A 14,572-nucleotide genomic window follows, 5' to 3' on the forward strand; every position below is an offset into this window, starting at 1 on the left:
CCTCAAAACATTGTAGTATATGTTAATTGTTGGAGTCCTCTTGATCTCAGAGTACATCCAAGTCTTGTATCCAGGTATGCTTTGGAAAAGTGAAAAAACAGCAATTATTATCTGGAGTTGTGGTTTCAATTTTGCTTAACAAATGATCAAACTGTTTGAAAATAATTTCATTTCCTTAAGAATCAGAAAGCATTCATGAGTTTCAGCAAAAGCAACAAGGATGTCATGAAATGCAGCTGATGTTGAGCAGCTAGTCCAAGTAGAGGACCAGTTGAGGAGATGTTTCTGAACTCAAATTTTACTTATGGGATGTTTTTAACTTTGTAGGAGATGGCTCCAGAATCCATAGAGGGGCTGATACGCTTAAGGGTCTTAAATCTGCGTGAAAACAAGCTGCTCGATTTACCTGTTGAAGTGTCGAACTTGCGCCGTCTCGTGCGGCTTGATCTCACCAACAACTCGCTCACCAGGTGGGTGCTCCATGGCATGTTGTTTGGTTGTGTGTACTGAATCAGACCAAATTATTATTATATCATTTAGTGGTCTTGTAAGTCTACGTATTAAGATTACTTTTCTTGTTTCTATCTCTCTGTATCTGACTTACTGTATTTACGCAAATAATTCCCGCACCCTAACTTTAGGAAGGCTGATTTTGAAAAAAAAAAAAAAAAAAAAAATGCCAACATTGATGCAAATAAAACCTGCACCCCAGTTTCGTGCCTCAATTTTTTAAAAAAATTATGCGGGTATTATTCGCGTAAATACGGTATTACTTTCTCAAGTGTGGGAAACTTATAGAGAGAAGCCACTTACCAGATAAGCATAAAATAAAGACATAAGTCCAGATTTTGTGGTTACAGCCTTTAACAGGGGAATATACCTAGTCTAGCATCAAGTCTGTATGATCTGACACTGTGGCTAGCCGTTTGATTCCTGTTGGTGAAGAGAACTTTCACCATCAGATTGTTAGCCAGTAGGGTAGGAAATGAAATGGCATATGGCTTTTAGCACCGGGAGTGTCCAAGGACATGTTCGGCTCACCAGGTGCAGTTCTTTTGATTTGACGCCCATAGGTGACCTGCATGTCGTGATGAGGATGAAAAGATTATGAAGACGGCACATACCCCCAGCCCCTGTGCCAATGGAATTAACCAATGATGGTTAAAATTCCCGACCCTGCCGGGAATTGAACCCGGGACCCCTGTGACCAAAGGCCAGCATGCTAACCATTTAGCCATGGAGCTGGACAGCAGGATAGGAAAGGTGGGGTATACAATTTCTGATCACTAGATTGCATGCCAAACACCTAAATTCAATTCCAAACCTCTTTTTAATGTTCATTTAGAATGAGGGTATGCGACTCTGTTAATGGTGATAGGGACATTAATCCGCGAGAAAACCTGTTGGTGTTACTCGGCAAGAGTAGGCTATGTGCTGACACTGGGTTTCACTCTCTTATCATCATCTTGCACTCAGGTGCAGAGGTCACCCATTGGCGTCAAATACAAAGACCTCCATCAGGTGTCCTGAGTAGAATAAGATGGTGGTGATCATTGTTATGTTCCTCCCTGGACCTAAACAGCTATGCGAAGATGTGTGAAACAAATCATGAATGTAGTGTGAATGGGGACGGGTACTGCAGTGGTTTCATTGTTGGTAGAAAGATAATTTGGGGGAGGCAGAAAGAATGATTGCAAGGCAAATGTTGGTATAGCAGTAAGAGAAATAAAAAGCTTAGATCTCAGCCAGTTGTTGGTATTGTTTATGGCTTGTCATCATCATCATCATCATCATCATCATCATCATTATAATATATATAATTATATAATTATATAATATATAATAATAATAATAATAATAATAATAATAATAATAATAATAATAATAATAATAATAATAATAATAATAATAATAATCATCATCATCGCTGGGGTCATCAAGGACCACGTTAAGTCTTGTTGCATTTAACACTGAACTTGGCCTTCTTTAGAGCCCAAATTTCCCTCATTCTTTGTGAGTGGGCCTGCTTACGCTCCTCTGTTGAAGGGGCACCGTGTCTTCTCTTCGGTTGCTCGACTTGGTTTAGCCCATTCGTCAATATTTTCTTGTGGAAGAGATCTCTGTTAAGAGCGTCTTCAGCTGAGATATGTAGCATTTGCAGGTCTTCTTTGGTATTTCTAAACCAGGGAATTGTGGTTTTGGGTATTTGTATCAAAAAAGTGATAAGATTTCTTTAGTTGACATTCTTCCGTCCATTCTTTTCAGATGACCGTAAAATCGTGCCCGTCTTTTTCTGATTGTGTCGGTAATTTTCTCTATTTTGGTGTAGACTTCCTTGTTGGATCTCTTCTGATGGATTCCATTTCTGTACTTTGATCCCAAGATTCCTCTCACAATTTTACATTCTCTTTTCTCCAGTTCTTCAAGGAGTCCTTTGTTGGCATTTAGAGACAGGGTTTCGGCTGCATATAGAACTACTGGCTTCAGAACTGTTTCATAGTGACGTATCTTAGTGTTTTGGGAAAGGCATTTTTTGTTGTAGATTGTGCGGGATGTTTGGTAGGCTATTTCCAGTTTGCGTACTCGCTCCTGAAGTGCTTCTTTGTCCAGTCCATTTTTCATGATTATCTCACCCAGGTATTTGAATTTGTCTACTCGGGTGATGTCCCTGTATTTTGTATGGAGTTTTGGTGGAGCCTCTTTGATGTTAGTCATTACTTGTGTTTTCTCAAACGATATCTGCAAACCAGTTTGTTCGGCAATTTCCTTTAAAATTTCAACTTGAGCTCTAGCGGTTTCTATGTTGTTTGGGAGAACAGCAATATCATCGGCAAATGCTAAGCAGTCTGTTGCGATCCCCTTGGATTTGGTTCCTATTCTCAATGGACTGTAGTTGGTTTCCTGTAATCTCACCCGCCAGGTTGTAACCGTACGTATGTACGATCCCCGAGTTTTTAGGTTAGGAAATTTTCGTATATAGTTTGTTAGGTTAAAATCATGTAATTTTGTTTATTTACCATGTAAAAACTTAATATTATAAGAAGAATGTATAGTTAGGGAATATTGCATATGTTCATCATTATATTTTGTATAAATTTCCGTTTGGGTAAGAGTCTGTAAATATGGCCTAGCCGTAAGGATTGTGCAACTGGGAAAACTGCGACTATATCGGGAAGGACGGTTGAAGTCAGTTGGATGTGTTGCAACAAGTGGCTTGAAAACACGGGGTACGGCAGGTTGTATCGGTTGAAGAATTGGAGTGAATCAATGTGGACATACATGAGTGGACGGTCTATGTCACATCATATACTCGATAGCCAATGCGAGGGCTTTGTTTTGAGCAAGGTTTGTGTTGACAGAGTGACGCGGGAAGAAGTGCCGGTGTGAGCGTTGCTACCACTAAACTTTTCAGGACGCGATTACCACGCGTAGCAAGCACATATAAGTGGGTACGCATGTGCGGCGAGTCATTCTGATTCTCATTCTCATTCTCATTCTCATTGTGTTTCTGACTCTGATGCTGATACTGTGTGTTTCTCATTTGTACTGGTCTGCGGGAGCGACGTATTTGCGCAGTTTGCTATACGATCTGCTATTGTACGTGAGTATCTGTTACGGAGTGATCATGGTATAATCTCAACGACTTACCGGCTTTGCAGTGGACTTTCTGTAAAAGAAAGTGTTTGTTTGGAACTTGTCACCCGAGTATGCAGCTTCAGTTGGTGGAGAATTTTGCTGTTTGCTTGCCTCCGGACATGTAACGCTTTCTGTCCAGCCAGCAATTGTAAAGAATTCAAGACGACGAAGAAGTGTAAATAAGGTTAGGGATGCTGTTAGTAAAGAAGGTTGCATCCATGTGTAGAGAAATAGTCGTCGTACTTTTCTCTACCAGATTAGGATTCACGGTAACAGTGGAGTGCAGTGGGGCTCTTACCTGGAGGTATGTTAAAAGTATAATAATGTTCGATTTTTAGTGATGATTTTAATGATGTGTAATTTGCCTTTGTAGACGGCAAACGAGTAAATCTAGTGAAGAGATGATTTTGTTGGGTAGTATTGTGTATATTAGCTCTATGTAAACGGCCAGCACTAAGTGGGTTGCATTAGTGTTGATTTTGTTGGTGTTTGTCACATATTAGTTCTTATTCGATGTTCGATTTTTAGTGATGATTTTAATGATGTGTAATTTGCCTTTGTAGACGGCAAACGAATAAATCTCGTGAAGAGATGATTTTGTTGGGTAGTATTGTGTATATTAGCTCTATGTAAACAGCAAGCACTAAGTGGGTTGCATAAGTGTTTATTTTTGTTGGTGTTTGTCACATATTCGTTCTTATTCTGGGAGTAAAGTCATAGAATCAAACTTTAAGTGAGTCTTTTGTCAGTGGAGTGAGGCTGAACCTGGCATGTTACCCAAATTTAATTTCAGGGGTTATATAGCAACAGGTAAGGTTACAAAGCAAGTCTGGAGCCTCGTCAGCCTGATGACCGTCGCCTTGGGAGAGGGAGTGGCTCGTTGCTCTACATAATTAAATATTCCTGCAATTGTTTTGCAGGTGGCGCCCATTATCCTTGTTATTTACACTTATTTGAGTCAACGTTTATCTGTTCAGAATTTCAATATTCTGCAGTAGTTACAATTGGCGCCGCCAACGTGAGGCAGAATGATATCCAGACTTGCTATATGACCTTGGTAGGCACATTTGGTTCAGTGTTTTAGTGAGCTTGTGTTAGGAGTTATGTATCGGTGTTGTCATGTTTTGAGTTCTATGTTTTATCAGTGGAATATGAATAATAGTAGTGTAATGAATTTGAGAAGGAGAAAAGTGCATAAAGGAAGTATGTCAGTTAATGATGAGGAGAGCAGTTGTGGCACAAGCACACAAAGTTTGATGAAAGTAGTTTTCAGAGTGATAATATGTCTATGGAAAAATTGTATGGAATTGTAATGGGGGGTGAAGGGGAAGGTAGTGATCAAAATCAAAGTAGCATGGGGGGTAATAATGAGTTTATGAAGTTAGTATTGGAGCAGTTGTCCAAATTGATTGATCAAGGGAATAATTTAAGTAATCAAATTAGTAATCAGGGGAAGGAATTAAGTGATAAAATTAGTAATGTAGGGGAGGAGGTAAATAATTTAATTGATAAGCATTGCACGGCAGCTAATGATTGGGGTAGTAGTGTGGAGAAAGGAATTGATAATGTAGGGAGGGAAGGTGATGATTTGAGGGATTTTGGGGGTAAGGGGTGTGAAGAAAAGGAGGAGGATTTGTCGGAGGACCTACTATGTGCTAAAATTGATGGTGATAACACTGTGGTAATTGATGCTCTTTGGGAAGTTGCAGAAATTGAAAAGGAAGTTAGTTGTAAAGGTGATGAAGATTATTTTGTGGAGGAGGAGTCTTTGAGGAAGACATATCATGTTGTAGAGGATGGTGTAATTGAGGAGATTAATGTTACGTCGATAATGTGTGTGAGTAGTGATGATTTTGAGATTAATGAAACTTCCGTTAAGAGGGTCAAGAGCAACAGTGTTGATGGCATGAATGATGTGCGAGTGGGAACAGCGATGAAAGATATGGAAGTGGGAGAATTTAGTAGTAATGGTCGGGATCTCGAGTTCAGTGAGAGTAGTGATTTCAGGAAGAGAGAGAGTGTGTGAGTGAAGGAAAGTGTGAGAAGGGTTGTGTGAATGAGATTGAGGTGGTTGAAGCTGGTATGTCCGATAAGGATGAGTGGAGGAAAACTGTCGATGCTGTGGGTGAAATTCTTTGTGAAGTGAAGGTTAGGTCACATTTTGTGCATAATGAGAATCATAAGAGTGGTTGTGAATATTATGGGGATTCAGGGTTTGAAGATTTTATGAGGAGTAATTGTGTTGGAAAGCTTTTTGGTATTTGGAGAAAGTTCAAAGAAATTGAGAGTGACAATGTGTATGAGAGAACAGGAGGTCGATTCAAACGTATGTTGAGTGGAATATCTGATGCTGAAGATCGTACGAATGATTTCATTGAAGTGTGGAAGAGTATTGATGAAAGAGGTGCGATTGTGGTGTGTTTTCAGAACAGGAGGGATGTTTGGATTGTGAAATGTATATGTGTTCCGAATGTAAGTCTGTGTAAGTTGTGTGTGAAAGAATGGGAAGAGAGTTTTTGTGTGAGATTGGCAACCAGGGTAGATCTACCCTCAGCAGAAGTGGTATCTTCAAAGGTGATTGATTTAGCGAGGCAGAATTTAAGGAAGTCAGCTGATAGGAGAATGATGCAGTAGGGGAGGCATCATGGAGATAGTTTTGAAGTAGGGGAGGAGGTGTTACTAAAGGTTCCACATATTTCATCTGCAGACAACAAAGAAATTCATAAGTTTTTTAAATTGTATCAGGGACCTTATACAGTAGGTAAGAAAGTTGGCAAGTGTGCTTATCACCTGTTGAATAACAAAGGTGACATGATTGGTACACACAATATTCACAATCTTAAGAGGTATGTAAGGTGAAGTATTGTAAGTTCAGATGTTTTGTGTATGTTAAGAAGAATATGTGAATTTTCTTTAAATCCTGAGTGACTTTGACAGGCTGTGTAGGCTGCTGTACTGAAAAGACTGTGTTTTGCTCAGATGTATTGTATATAATCTTCACAAATCAAGGGGAGGTATTGTAACCGTACGTATGTACGATCCCCGAGTTTTTAGGTTAGGAAATTTTCGTATATAGTTTGTTAGGTTAAAATCATGTAATTTTGTTTATTTACCATGTAAAAACGTAATATTATAAGAAGAATGTATAGTTAGGGAATATTGCATATGTTCATCATTATATTTTGTATAAATTTCCGTTTGGGTAAGAGTCTGTAAATATGGCCTAGCCGTAAGGATTGTGCAACTGGGAAAACTGCGACTATATCGGGAAGGACGGTTGAAGTCAGTTGGATGTGTTGCAACAAGTGGCTTGAAAACACGGGGTACGGCAGGTTGTATCGGTTGAAGAATTGGAGTGAATCAATGTGGACATACATGAGTGGACGGTCTATGTCACATCATATACTCGATAGCCAATGCGAGGGCTTTGTTTTGAGCAAGGTTTGTGTTGACAGAGTGACGCGGGAAGAAGTGCCGGTGTGAGCGTTGCTACCACTAAACTTTTCAGGACGCGATTACCACGCGTAGCAAGCACATATAAGTGGGTACGCGTGTGCGGCGAGTCATTCTGATTCTGATTCTCATTCTCATTCTCATTGTGTTTCTGACTCTGATGCTGATACTGTGTGTTTCTCATTTGTACTGGTCTGCGGGAGCGACGTATTTGCGCAGTTTGCTATACGATCTGCTATTGTACGTGAGTATCTGTTACGGAGTGATCGTGGTATAATCTCAACGACTTACCGGCTTTGCAGTGGACTTTCTGTAAAAGAAAGTGTTTGTTTGGAACTTGTCACCCGAGTATGCAGCTTCAGTTGGTGGAGAATTTTGCTGTTTGCTTGCCTCCGGACATGTAACGCTTTCTGTCCAGCCAGCAATTGTAAAGAATTCAAGACGACGAAGAAGTGTAAGTAAGGTTAGGGATGCTGTTAGTAAAGAAGGTTGCATCCATGTGTAGAGAAATAGTCGTCGTACTTTTCTCTACCAGATTAGGATTCACGGTAACAGTGGAGTGCAGTGGGGCTCTTACCTGGAGGTATGTTAAAAGTATAATAATGTTCGATTTTTAGTGATGATTTTAATGATGTGTAATTTGCCTTTGTAGACGGCAAACGAGTAAATCTAGTGAAGAGATGATTTTGTTGGGTAGTATTGTGTATATTAGCTCTATGTAAACAGCAAGCACTAAGTGGGTTGCATAAGTGTTTATTTTTGTTGGTGTTTGTCACATATTCGTTCTTATTCTGGGAGTAAAGTCATAGAATCAAACTTTAAGTGAGTCTTTTGTCAGTGGAGTGAGGCTGAACCTGGCATGTTACCCAAATTTAATTTCAGGGGTTATATAGCAACAGGTAAGGTTACAAAGCAAGTCTGGAGCCTCGTCAGCCTGATGACCGTCGCCTTGGGAGAGGGAGTGGCTCGTTGCTCTACATAATTAAATATTCCTGCAATTGTTTTGCAGGTGGCGCCCATTATCCTTGTTATTTACACTTATTTGAGTCAACGTTTATCTGTTCAGTATTTCAATAAATTGCAAAAGTTGCAAGGTTCTGATGATCTTTTCAAGAACACAGTTGAAGAGTATCGGGGATAGCCCATCACCTTGTCGGACTCCTGTTTTGATGTCAAAGGAATGTGAGAGACATCCGTGGAAGTTCACCTTGGATTTTGTATCGGTCAGGGTGGCTCTAATTAATGCCAGCAGTTTCAAATCAACTCCAAATTCATTTAAGATGTTTAGCAGGACTTCCCGTCAATGGAGTCATATTCTTTCTTAAAGTCCACAAAGACAGACACATACTGCTTGGACCTTAGTGTACAATATCTGATGATCGTTTTGAGATTTTGGATCTGTTCAGCTGTTGAGCGACCATTTCTGAACCCTCCTTGGTATTTACCTATTTGATGTTCGACTTGTGCTTCCGAACGCTCCAGGATGGCAAGTGATAGAATTTTGTAAGTCACGGGTAGCAAAGATATTCCTCTGTAGTTGTTGATGTTCTTCATGCTGTCTTTTTTGTGTAATGGATGGATCAAAGCTATTTTCCAATCTTCGGGTAGGGTCTCCTTGTTCCAAATTTCTTCTATTTGCTTTTGCAAGATATCAAGTGATTCCTCTGGGGCATATTTCCATAGTTCTGCTACTACTGAGTCTTCCCCCGGCGCTTTGTTATTTTTGAGACGGGCAATGTGGCGCTTGATTTCATCTCTGTCGGGTGGTCTGAAATCTGGGTACCTGAGTAAGGGTTCCTTGGTCTCAATGGGGCTTTGCGGTTTAGAGCAATTAAGTAAATTCTTGAAGTAATCTGCCAGAATGCTGCAATTTTCTTCATTTGACGTCGCCAGGGTGCCGTCCTTTCGCTCAAAGCATAGAGATGGTGGTTTATAGCCAGTGAGTTTGCGTTTGAAGGCTCTGTAGTACTCTCTGCTTTCATTCTTTCTAAAGTTTTGTTCTATCTTTTCAATGAGAGATTTTTCGTATTTACGTTCCTCAGTTCTGAACACCGTAGCTGCTTGGGCACGTTGGGTTTTGTAGGTTTCCCAATCATTTTCTGATATCGTAGAGTAGTACTGTTTCCACGCATTGAGTCTTTCTTGGAGGACTGATTCACAGGTACCATTCCACCAGGCATGCTTTTTGCTTCTCTTGATTTCTGCAACGTCTTTGGCGGCCTCAACAAGGAGACTTTTGGCGTTGTTAAAGTCACAGTCATTTGGTCTAGCCTTCTCCTGGTACTCCTTGACCTTTTGCCGAAGTTTATCATTGTCGAAGCGTGTGATCTGTTTGGTTGTCTTCTTTGTGTTTGCGGGAATTGGTTTGAATTTGATAAGAGACATATAATGATCTGAGGTCACATTGATGCCTTTCTTTACCTTGACATTCATAATCTCAGGGCTGTTTTTCCTGGAGATTGAAACATGATCGATTTGGAACTCTCCGAGAGCTTGGACGGGAGAATGCCAAGTCATTTGCTTTCTGGGTAGATGGCGAAAGTGGGTCGACATTACTATTATTATTTTAACATATCGTTTCAGTCTCCTAGAACTGCTGTTCAGTATCTAGTATTTGAGAGATAGTGGATTCGAACCCCACTGCCGGCAGCCCTGAAGATGGTTTTCCGTGGTTTCCCATTTTCACACCAGGCAAATGCTGGGGCTGTACCTTAATTAAGGCCACAGACGCTTCCTTCCCACTCCTAGCCCTTTCCTCTCCCATCGTCGCCATAAGACCTATCTGTGTCGGTGCGACGTAAAGCAACTTGAAGAGGAAAAAAAAAAAAAAAACAACCTACTGTTAACACATACCATCTTGGCAGAAAATGCAGTTCTTCGGAACACTCTAACCCATGTATCAGTGTCTTTACTGCAGTTGCCCATGGAGTGACTATCTGTTACACAAAGTTGAAATGATACAAATCTTATGTGGAATTCCTTTTACAGGAGAGATGTGTTTACTAGATTAGCTAGGGCCTAACAGCCACTTTTATAACCTAATTAAATGTAGCACGCACCATTCTCCATTGCTTGAGCAGCTACCAGCTGACATATAATCAGATATGATGTACACTGACTGACAGAGCAAATGCAACACCAAGAAGGAGTGGTCAGAACTTTATGCCAATTGCATGGTAGACTGACGTCACTGAGGTATGCTCATGATGTGAAATGCGCCGCTGTGCTGCGCACGTAGCGAACGATAAATGGGACACGGCGTTGGCGAATGGCCCACTTCGTACCGTGATTTCTCAGCCGACAGTCATTGTAGAACGTGTTGTCGTGTGCCACAGGACACGTGTATAGCTAAGAATGCCAGGCCGCCGTCAACGGAGGCATTTCCAGCAGACAGACGACTTTACGAGGGGTATGGTGATCGGGCTGAGAAGGGCAGGTTGGTCGCTTCGTCAAATCGCAGCCGATACCCATAGGGATGTGTCCACGGTGCAGCGCCTGTGGCGAAGATGGTTGGCGCAGTGACGTGGCACGTGCGAGGGGTCCAGGCGCAGCCCGAGTGACGTCAGCACGCGAGGATCGGCGCATCCGCCGCCAAGCGGTGGCAGCCCCGCACGCCACGTCAACCGCCATTCTTCAGCATGTGCAAGACACCCTGGCTGTTCCAATATCGACCAGAACAATTTCCCGTCGATTGGTTGAAGGAGGCCTGCACTCCCGGCGTCCACTCAGAAGACTACTATTGACTCCACAGCATAGACGTGCACGCCTGGCATGGTGCCGGGCTAGAGCGACTTGGATGAGGGAATGGCGGAATGTCGTGTTCTCCGATGAGTCACGCTTCTGTTCTGTCAGTGATAGTCACCGCAAACGAGTGTGGCGTCGGCGTGGAGAAAGGTCAAATCCGGCAGTAACTGTGGAGCGCCCTACCGCTAGACAACGCGGCATCATGGTTTGGGGCGCTATTGCGTATGATTCCACGTCACCTCTAGTGCGTATTCAAGGCACGTTAAATGCCCACCGCTACGTGCAGCATGTGCTGCGGCCGGTGGCACTCCCGTACCTTCAGGGGCTGCCCAATGCTCTGTTTCAGCAGGATAATGCCCGCCCACACACTGCTCGCATCTCCCAACAGGCTCTACGAGGTGTACAGATGCTTCCGTGGCCAGCGTACTCTCCGGATCTCTCACCAATCGAACACGTGTGGGATCTCATTGGACGCCGTTTGCAAACTCTGCCCCAGCCTCGTACGGACGACCAACTGTGGCAAATGGTTGACAGAGAATGGAGGACCATCCCTCAGGACACCATCCGCACTCTTATTGACTCTGTACCTCGACGTGTTTCTGCGTGCATCGCCGCTCGCGGTGGTCCTACATCCTACGGAGTCAATGCCGTGCGCATTGTGTAACCTGCATATCGGTTTGAAATAAACATCAATTATTCGTCCTTGCCGTCTCTGTTTTTTCCCCAACTTTCATCCCTTTCGAACCACTCCTTCTTGGTGTTGCATTTGCTCTGTCAGTCAGTGTAATTCTCAGCAATCAAGAGAGATACATTCTGTTACCAACCTGCACAGAATAAAAACACAAGTATATACAACCTGTAAAGGAAACAATGGGCTAGCCTTGTGGTGCAGGGGTATTGTACCTGCCTCTTACTTGGTGGCCTGAGGTTCAGTTCCCAGCTAGGACATTGAATTTTATCTGGATATGGGGGCTGGTTCGAGGACCACTCAGCCTACGTGATTTACAGTTGAGGAGCTACATGACAGTGAGATAGCGCCCCCGGTCTAGAAAGCCAACAAGAACAGCCAAGAGGATTCGTTGTGCTGACCACATGCAACCTTATAATCTGCAGGCCTTCGGGCTGAGCAAGTCACTTGGCAGGCCTTGGCCCTTCGGAGCTGTTGCACCATGGGATTTACCTGATTTTACCACAAATATCTAACCCTCCTGTAATGATGATCATTTACATAAGACAAGGTAAGTTGGGTGCTACTGCAACAAAGTTACAGAATGAACATAGCATGAAATTGAAACATCTACAGGGGTAGATCACAAACTGCCCGCCTGATCTTATCTGAGTACCTGCTGAAATACAAAAATGGCAGGAAACCACGGCAAGGAATATAACCTCGCTTTTAATGAACAGCATATATACTATTGCAAGACAATCTTCAAGTAAAATAATGGAATGGGGTGGTGAAATCCTGTCACCATCCCTGTAACTCTTTTGTCAGGAATATTGATTTGTTATGCAAAACATAACCTTACATTTACACTGTTTTGGTGTTCACTTTGACGTGACAAAATAGAGCAAAGTTTCATTACTGTTGCACGGCTTCAACTTTCACAGACGACATACAGCGTCAATAAATGCAAAATTTAGAAAGAAAGTCAATAGGACTGTCACAATCAGAATATACATCAGCATGACTATGTCAGTATCCAACTCTTCTCGGAAGTGACCTTTACAAAAGTCACTGCAATGAATGTTCTGTGTTGACAGTCTGCCGAGCATCATCTATTCTATGGCACACAATACAAAACTTTGAAAATCCTTAATTCCTATTAGTTGACACAAAATCAAAAACAAATGAATAACGCTACATCTCCAAGTTACATTGATCATATTTAGTTTCTACAAATCATATTTTTGGTCTCATAGAGACCTTAAACATGATTACACACAGGGATTTCATGAATACAGTGAAACCTCATTAGTGCGTTCCTCATTAACATCTTTTCCCTCTTAGCACATCGTAAATTCGAAGTCCCGATTGTCATTGTATTTAATCTATATAAAAATACCTCACTTATTGCGTCACAAATTTTTGCCATTACTGCTTAGTATGACACATTTTTCCTAAACCTGAAAATGTTACTGTATTTGTCATCCCTTGTGAAAGAAACGTGATTTCGAACTCAGGTAAGAGCTATTGCCACAGCTGCATGATTACGGGAAAAGGCCTTCCTGAACTTCATTGGATAAGTTGCACTTTCGGGGAGCAAGCGGTTAGCCTCAGGAATGTTCAGTTTCGCTTGCCGGTTAACAGCGAGATTGCTGAATAACAGAGTGAGCCTGATTGTGCTTTTATTTTGCATTCCATCCAGAAGGTAGAAATGTATTTTGTGTTGAGTGGTACAGTGAAGAGTGGTTAATATTTGTTGCATGATGCGGTAGCTTATATCTGGATTAGGAACATAATCGTGTGAAATTGACTAGCTTGGTACATATTTGTCTTGCTATAGCCCAGTTATGGAAATTCCTTAATAATGAACCGTCATAGGCCCAAGTCTGAAGATGCTAAACAGTTTTTATATTCTTTTAAGTATTTTGCAATGAAGGAATCCCATTGTGTTGAAGTATGTTGCAGTACTTTTCTCAGCTAACATGGAATTTCAAGCAAAGTTGCTTTCAGACTAACATCATTGCTAGCAAAGTTATTCCAGCTTTTGACATGAGGGGCAAGCATCATCATAATAGAATACCACAGGAGGTCTTAATAAATCTTGATGCCCGCATCAGAAGTTTTCCGAAGAGAACATCTCATTATTCGTATTGAAGTGACTTATCTAGAAGCTGAATTAATGTAAAAAACAATGCATGATATGCTGATTGCAAAGCCCCCTGATCTTGCAAGCATAATACAAGTATTATTTGACTTATTGCAAAGAAATGTATGTATACCATTTTGGTCAACCACAAGTTGATGTCTGTTCTACCTGTGAAGACTTGAATACAAAGTTTAAATCCTAAACATTAAATGACAAATGCAAAACATAGTGCTTCTGCAGAACTTATCTATATATATAAAAGAACATGTCCTGACTGACTGACTGACTGATTCATCATCGCCGAGCCAAAACTGCTGAACATAATGAAATGAAATTTTGAGGACACATTTATATTACAATGTAGGAGCTCACTAAGGGAGAATTTTTGGGTATACCATCGCTAAGGGGGTGAGAAGGGGGGGAGGGGTTGATTTTTAAAATGAGTGTACCTATATCTCAAAACTTTAAAAGTTTACAATTGTAAAAATTGATATTTAGAATCTCCTTTAAAAGTAAAGAAACCTGTATTTTTTTGTTTTTGGAAAATCCCACTAGGAGGGATGAAAAAGAGTTGAAAAAGGGCTCGAATGCCTTTAATGAGGATACTTAGATCTCAGAAACTGAAGATATTACAGACCTGAAAATTGGCATTTGGAATCTCCTTTAAAAATAAAGAAACACGTATTTTGTTTTCTGAAAATCCAGTTAATGGGGGTTAAACAGGAGTGACAAATGGGGTGAATTTTTTGAAAGACTATATCTACAGTATATCTCAGAAATGTAAAATGTTACAGACGTAAAATTTGGTATTTGGAATCTCCTGTATAAGTAAAGAAAGATAGGTGATATGTTTTTGGGATCTCCACTTAAGGGGAACTAAAATGAGCATGTCTACAGTATATCTCAAAAACATAACATGTTGCAGA

At 41.2% G+C, this 14,572-nt stretch overlaps 1 protein-coding gene across 2 annotated transcripts in view; it reads left to right on the forward strand.

Moving 5' to 3' along the window:
- LOC136858722 (leucine-rich repeat-containing protein 40) overlaps nt 1-14,572 on the forward strand; it is a 189,067-nt gene that overhangs the window by 102,743 nt on the left and 71,752 nt on the right. For both annotated transcript variants that reach the window (XM_067138463.2, XM_067138464.2), the window contains exon 6: nt 328-470. In XM_067138463.2, coding sequence (XP_066994564.2) covers nt 328-470 — 143 coding nt within the window. The remainder of the gene's footprint in view (nt 1-327; nt 471-14,572) is intronic.

Source organism: Anabrus simplex, chromosome 1 (assembly GCF_040414725.1).
Source record: "Anabrus simplex isolate iqAnaSimp1 chromosome 1, ASM4041472v1, whole genome shotgun sequence".
Taxonomy (NCBI): domain Eukaryota; kingdom Metazoa; phylum Arthropoda; class Insecta; order Orthoptera; family Tettigoniidae; genus Anabrus; species Anabrus simplex.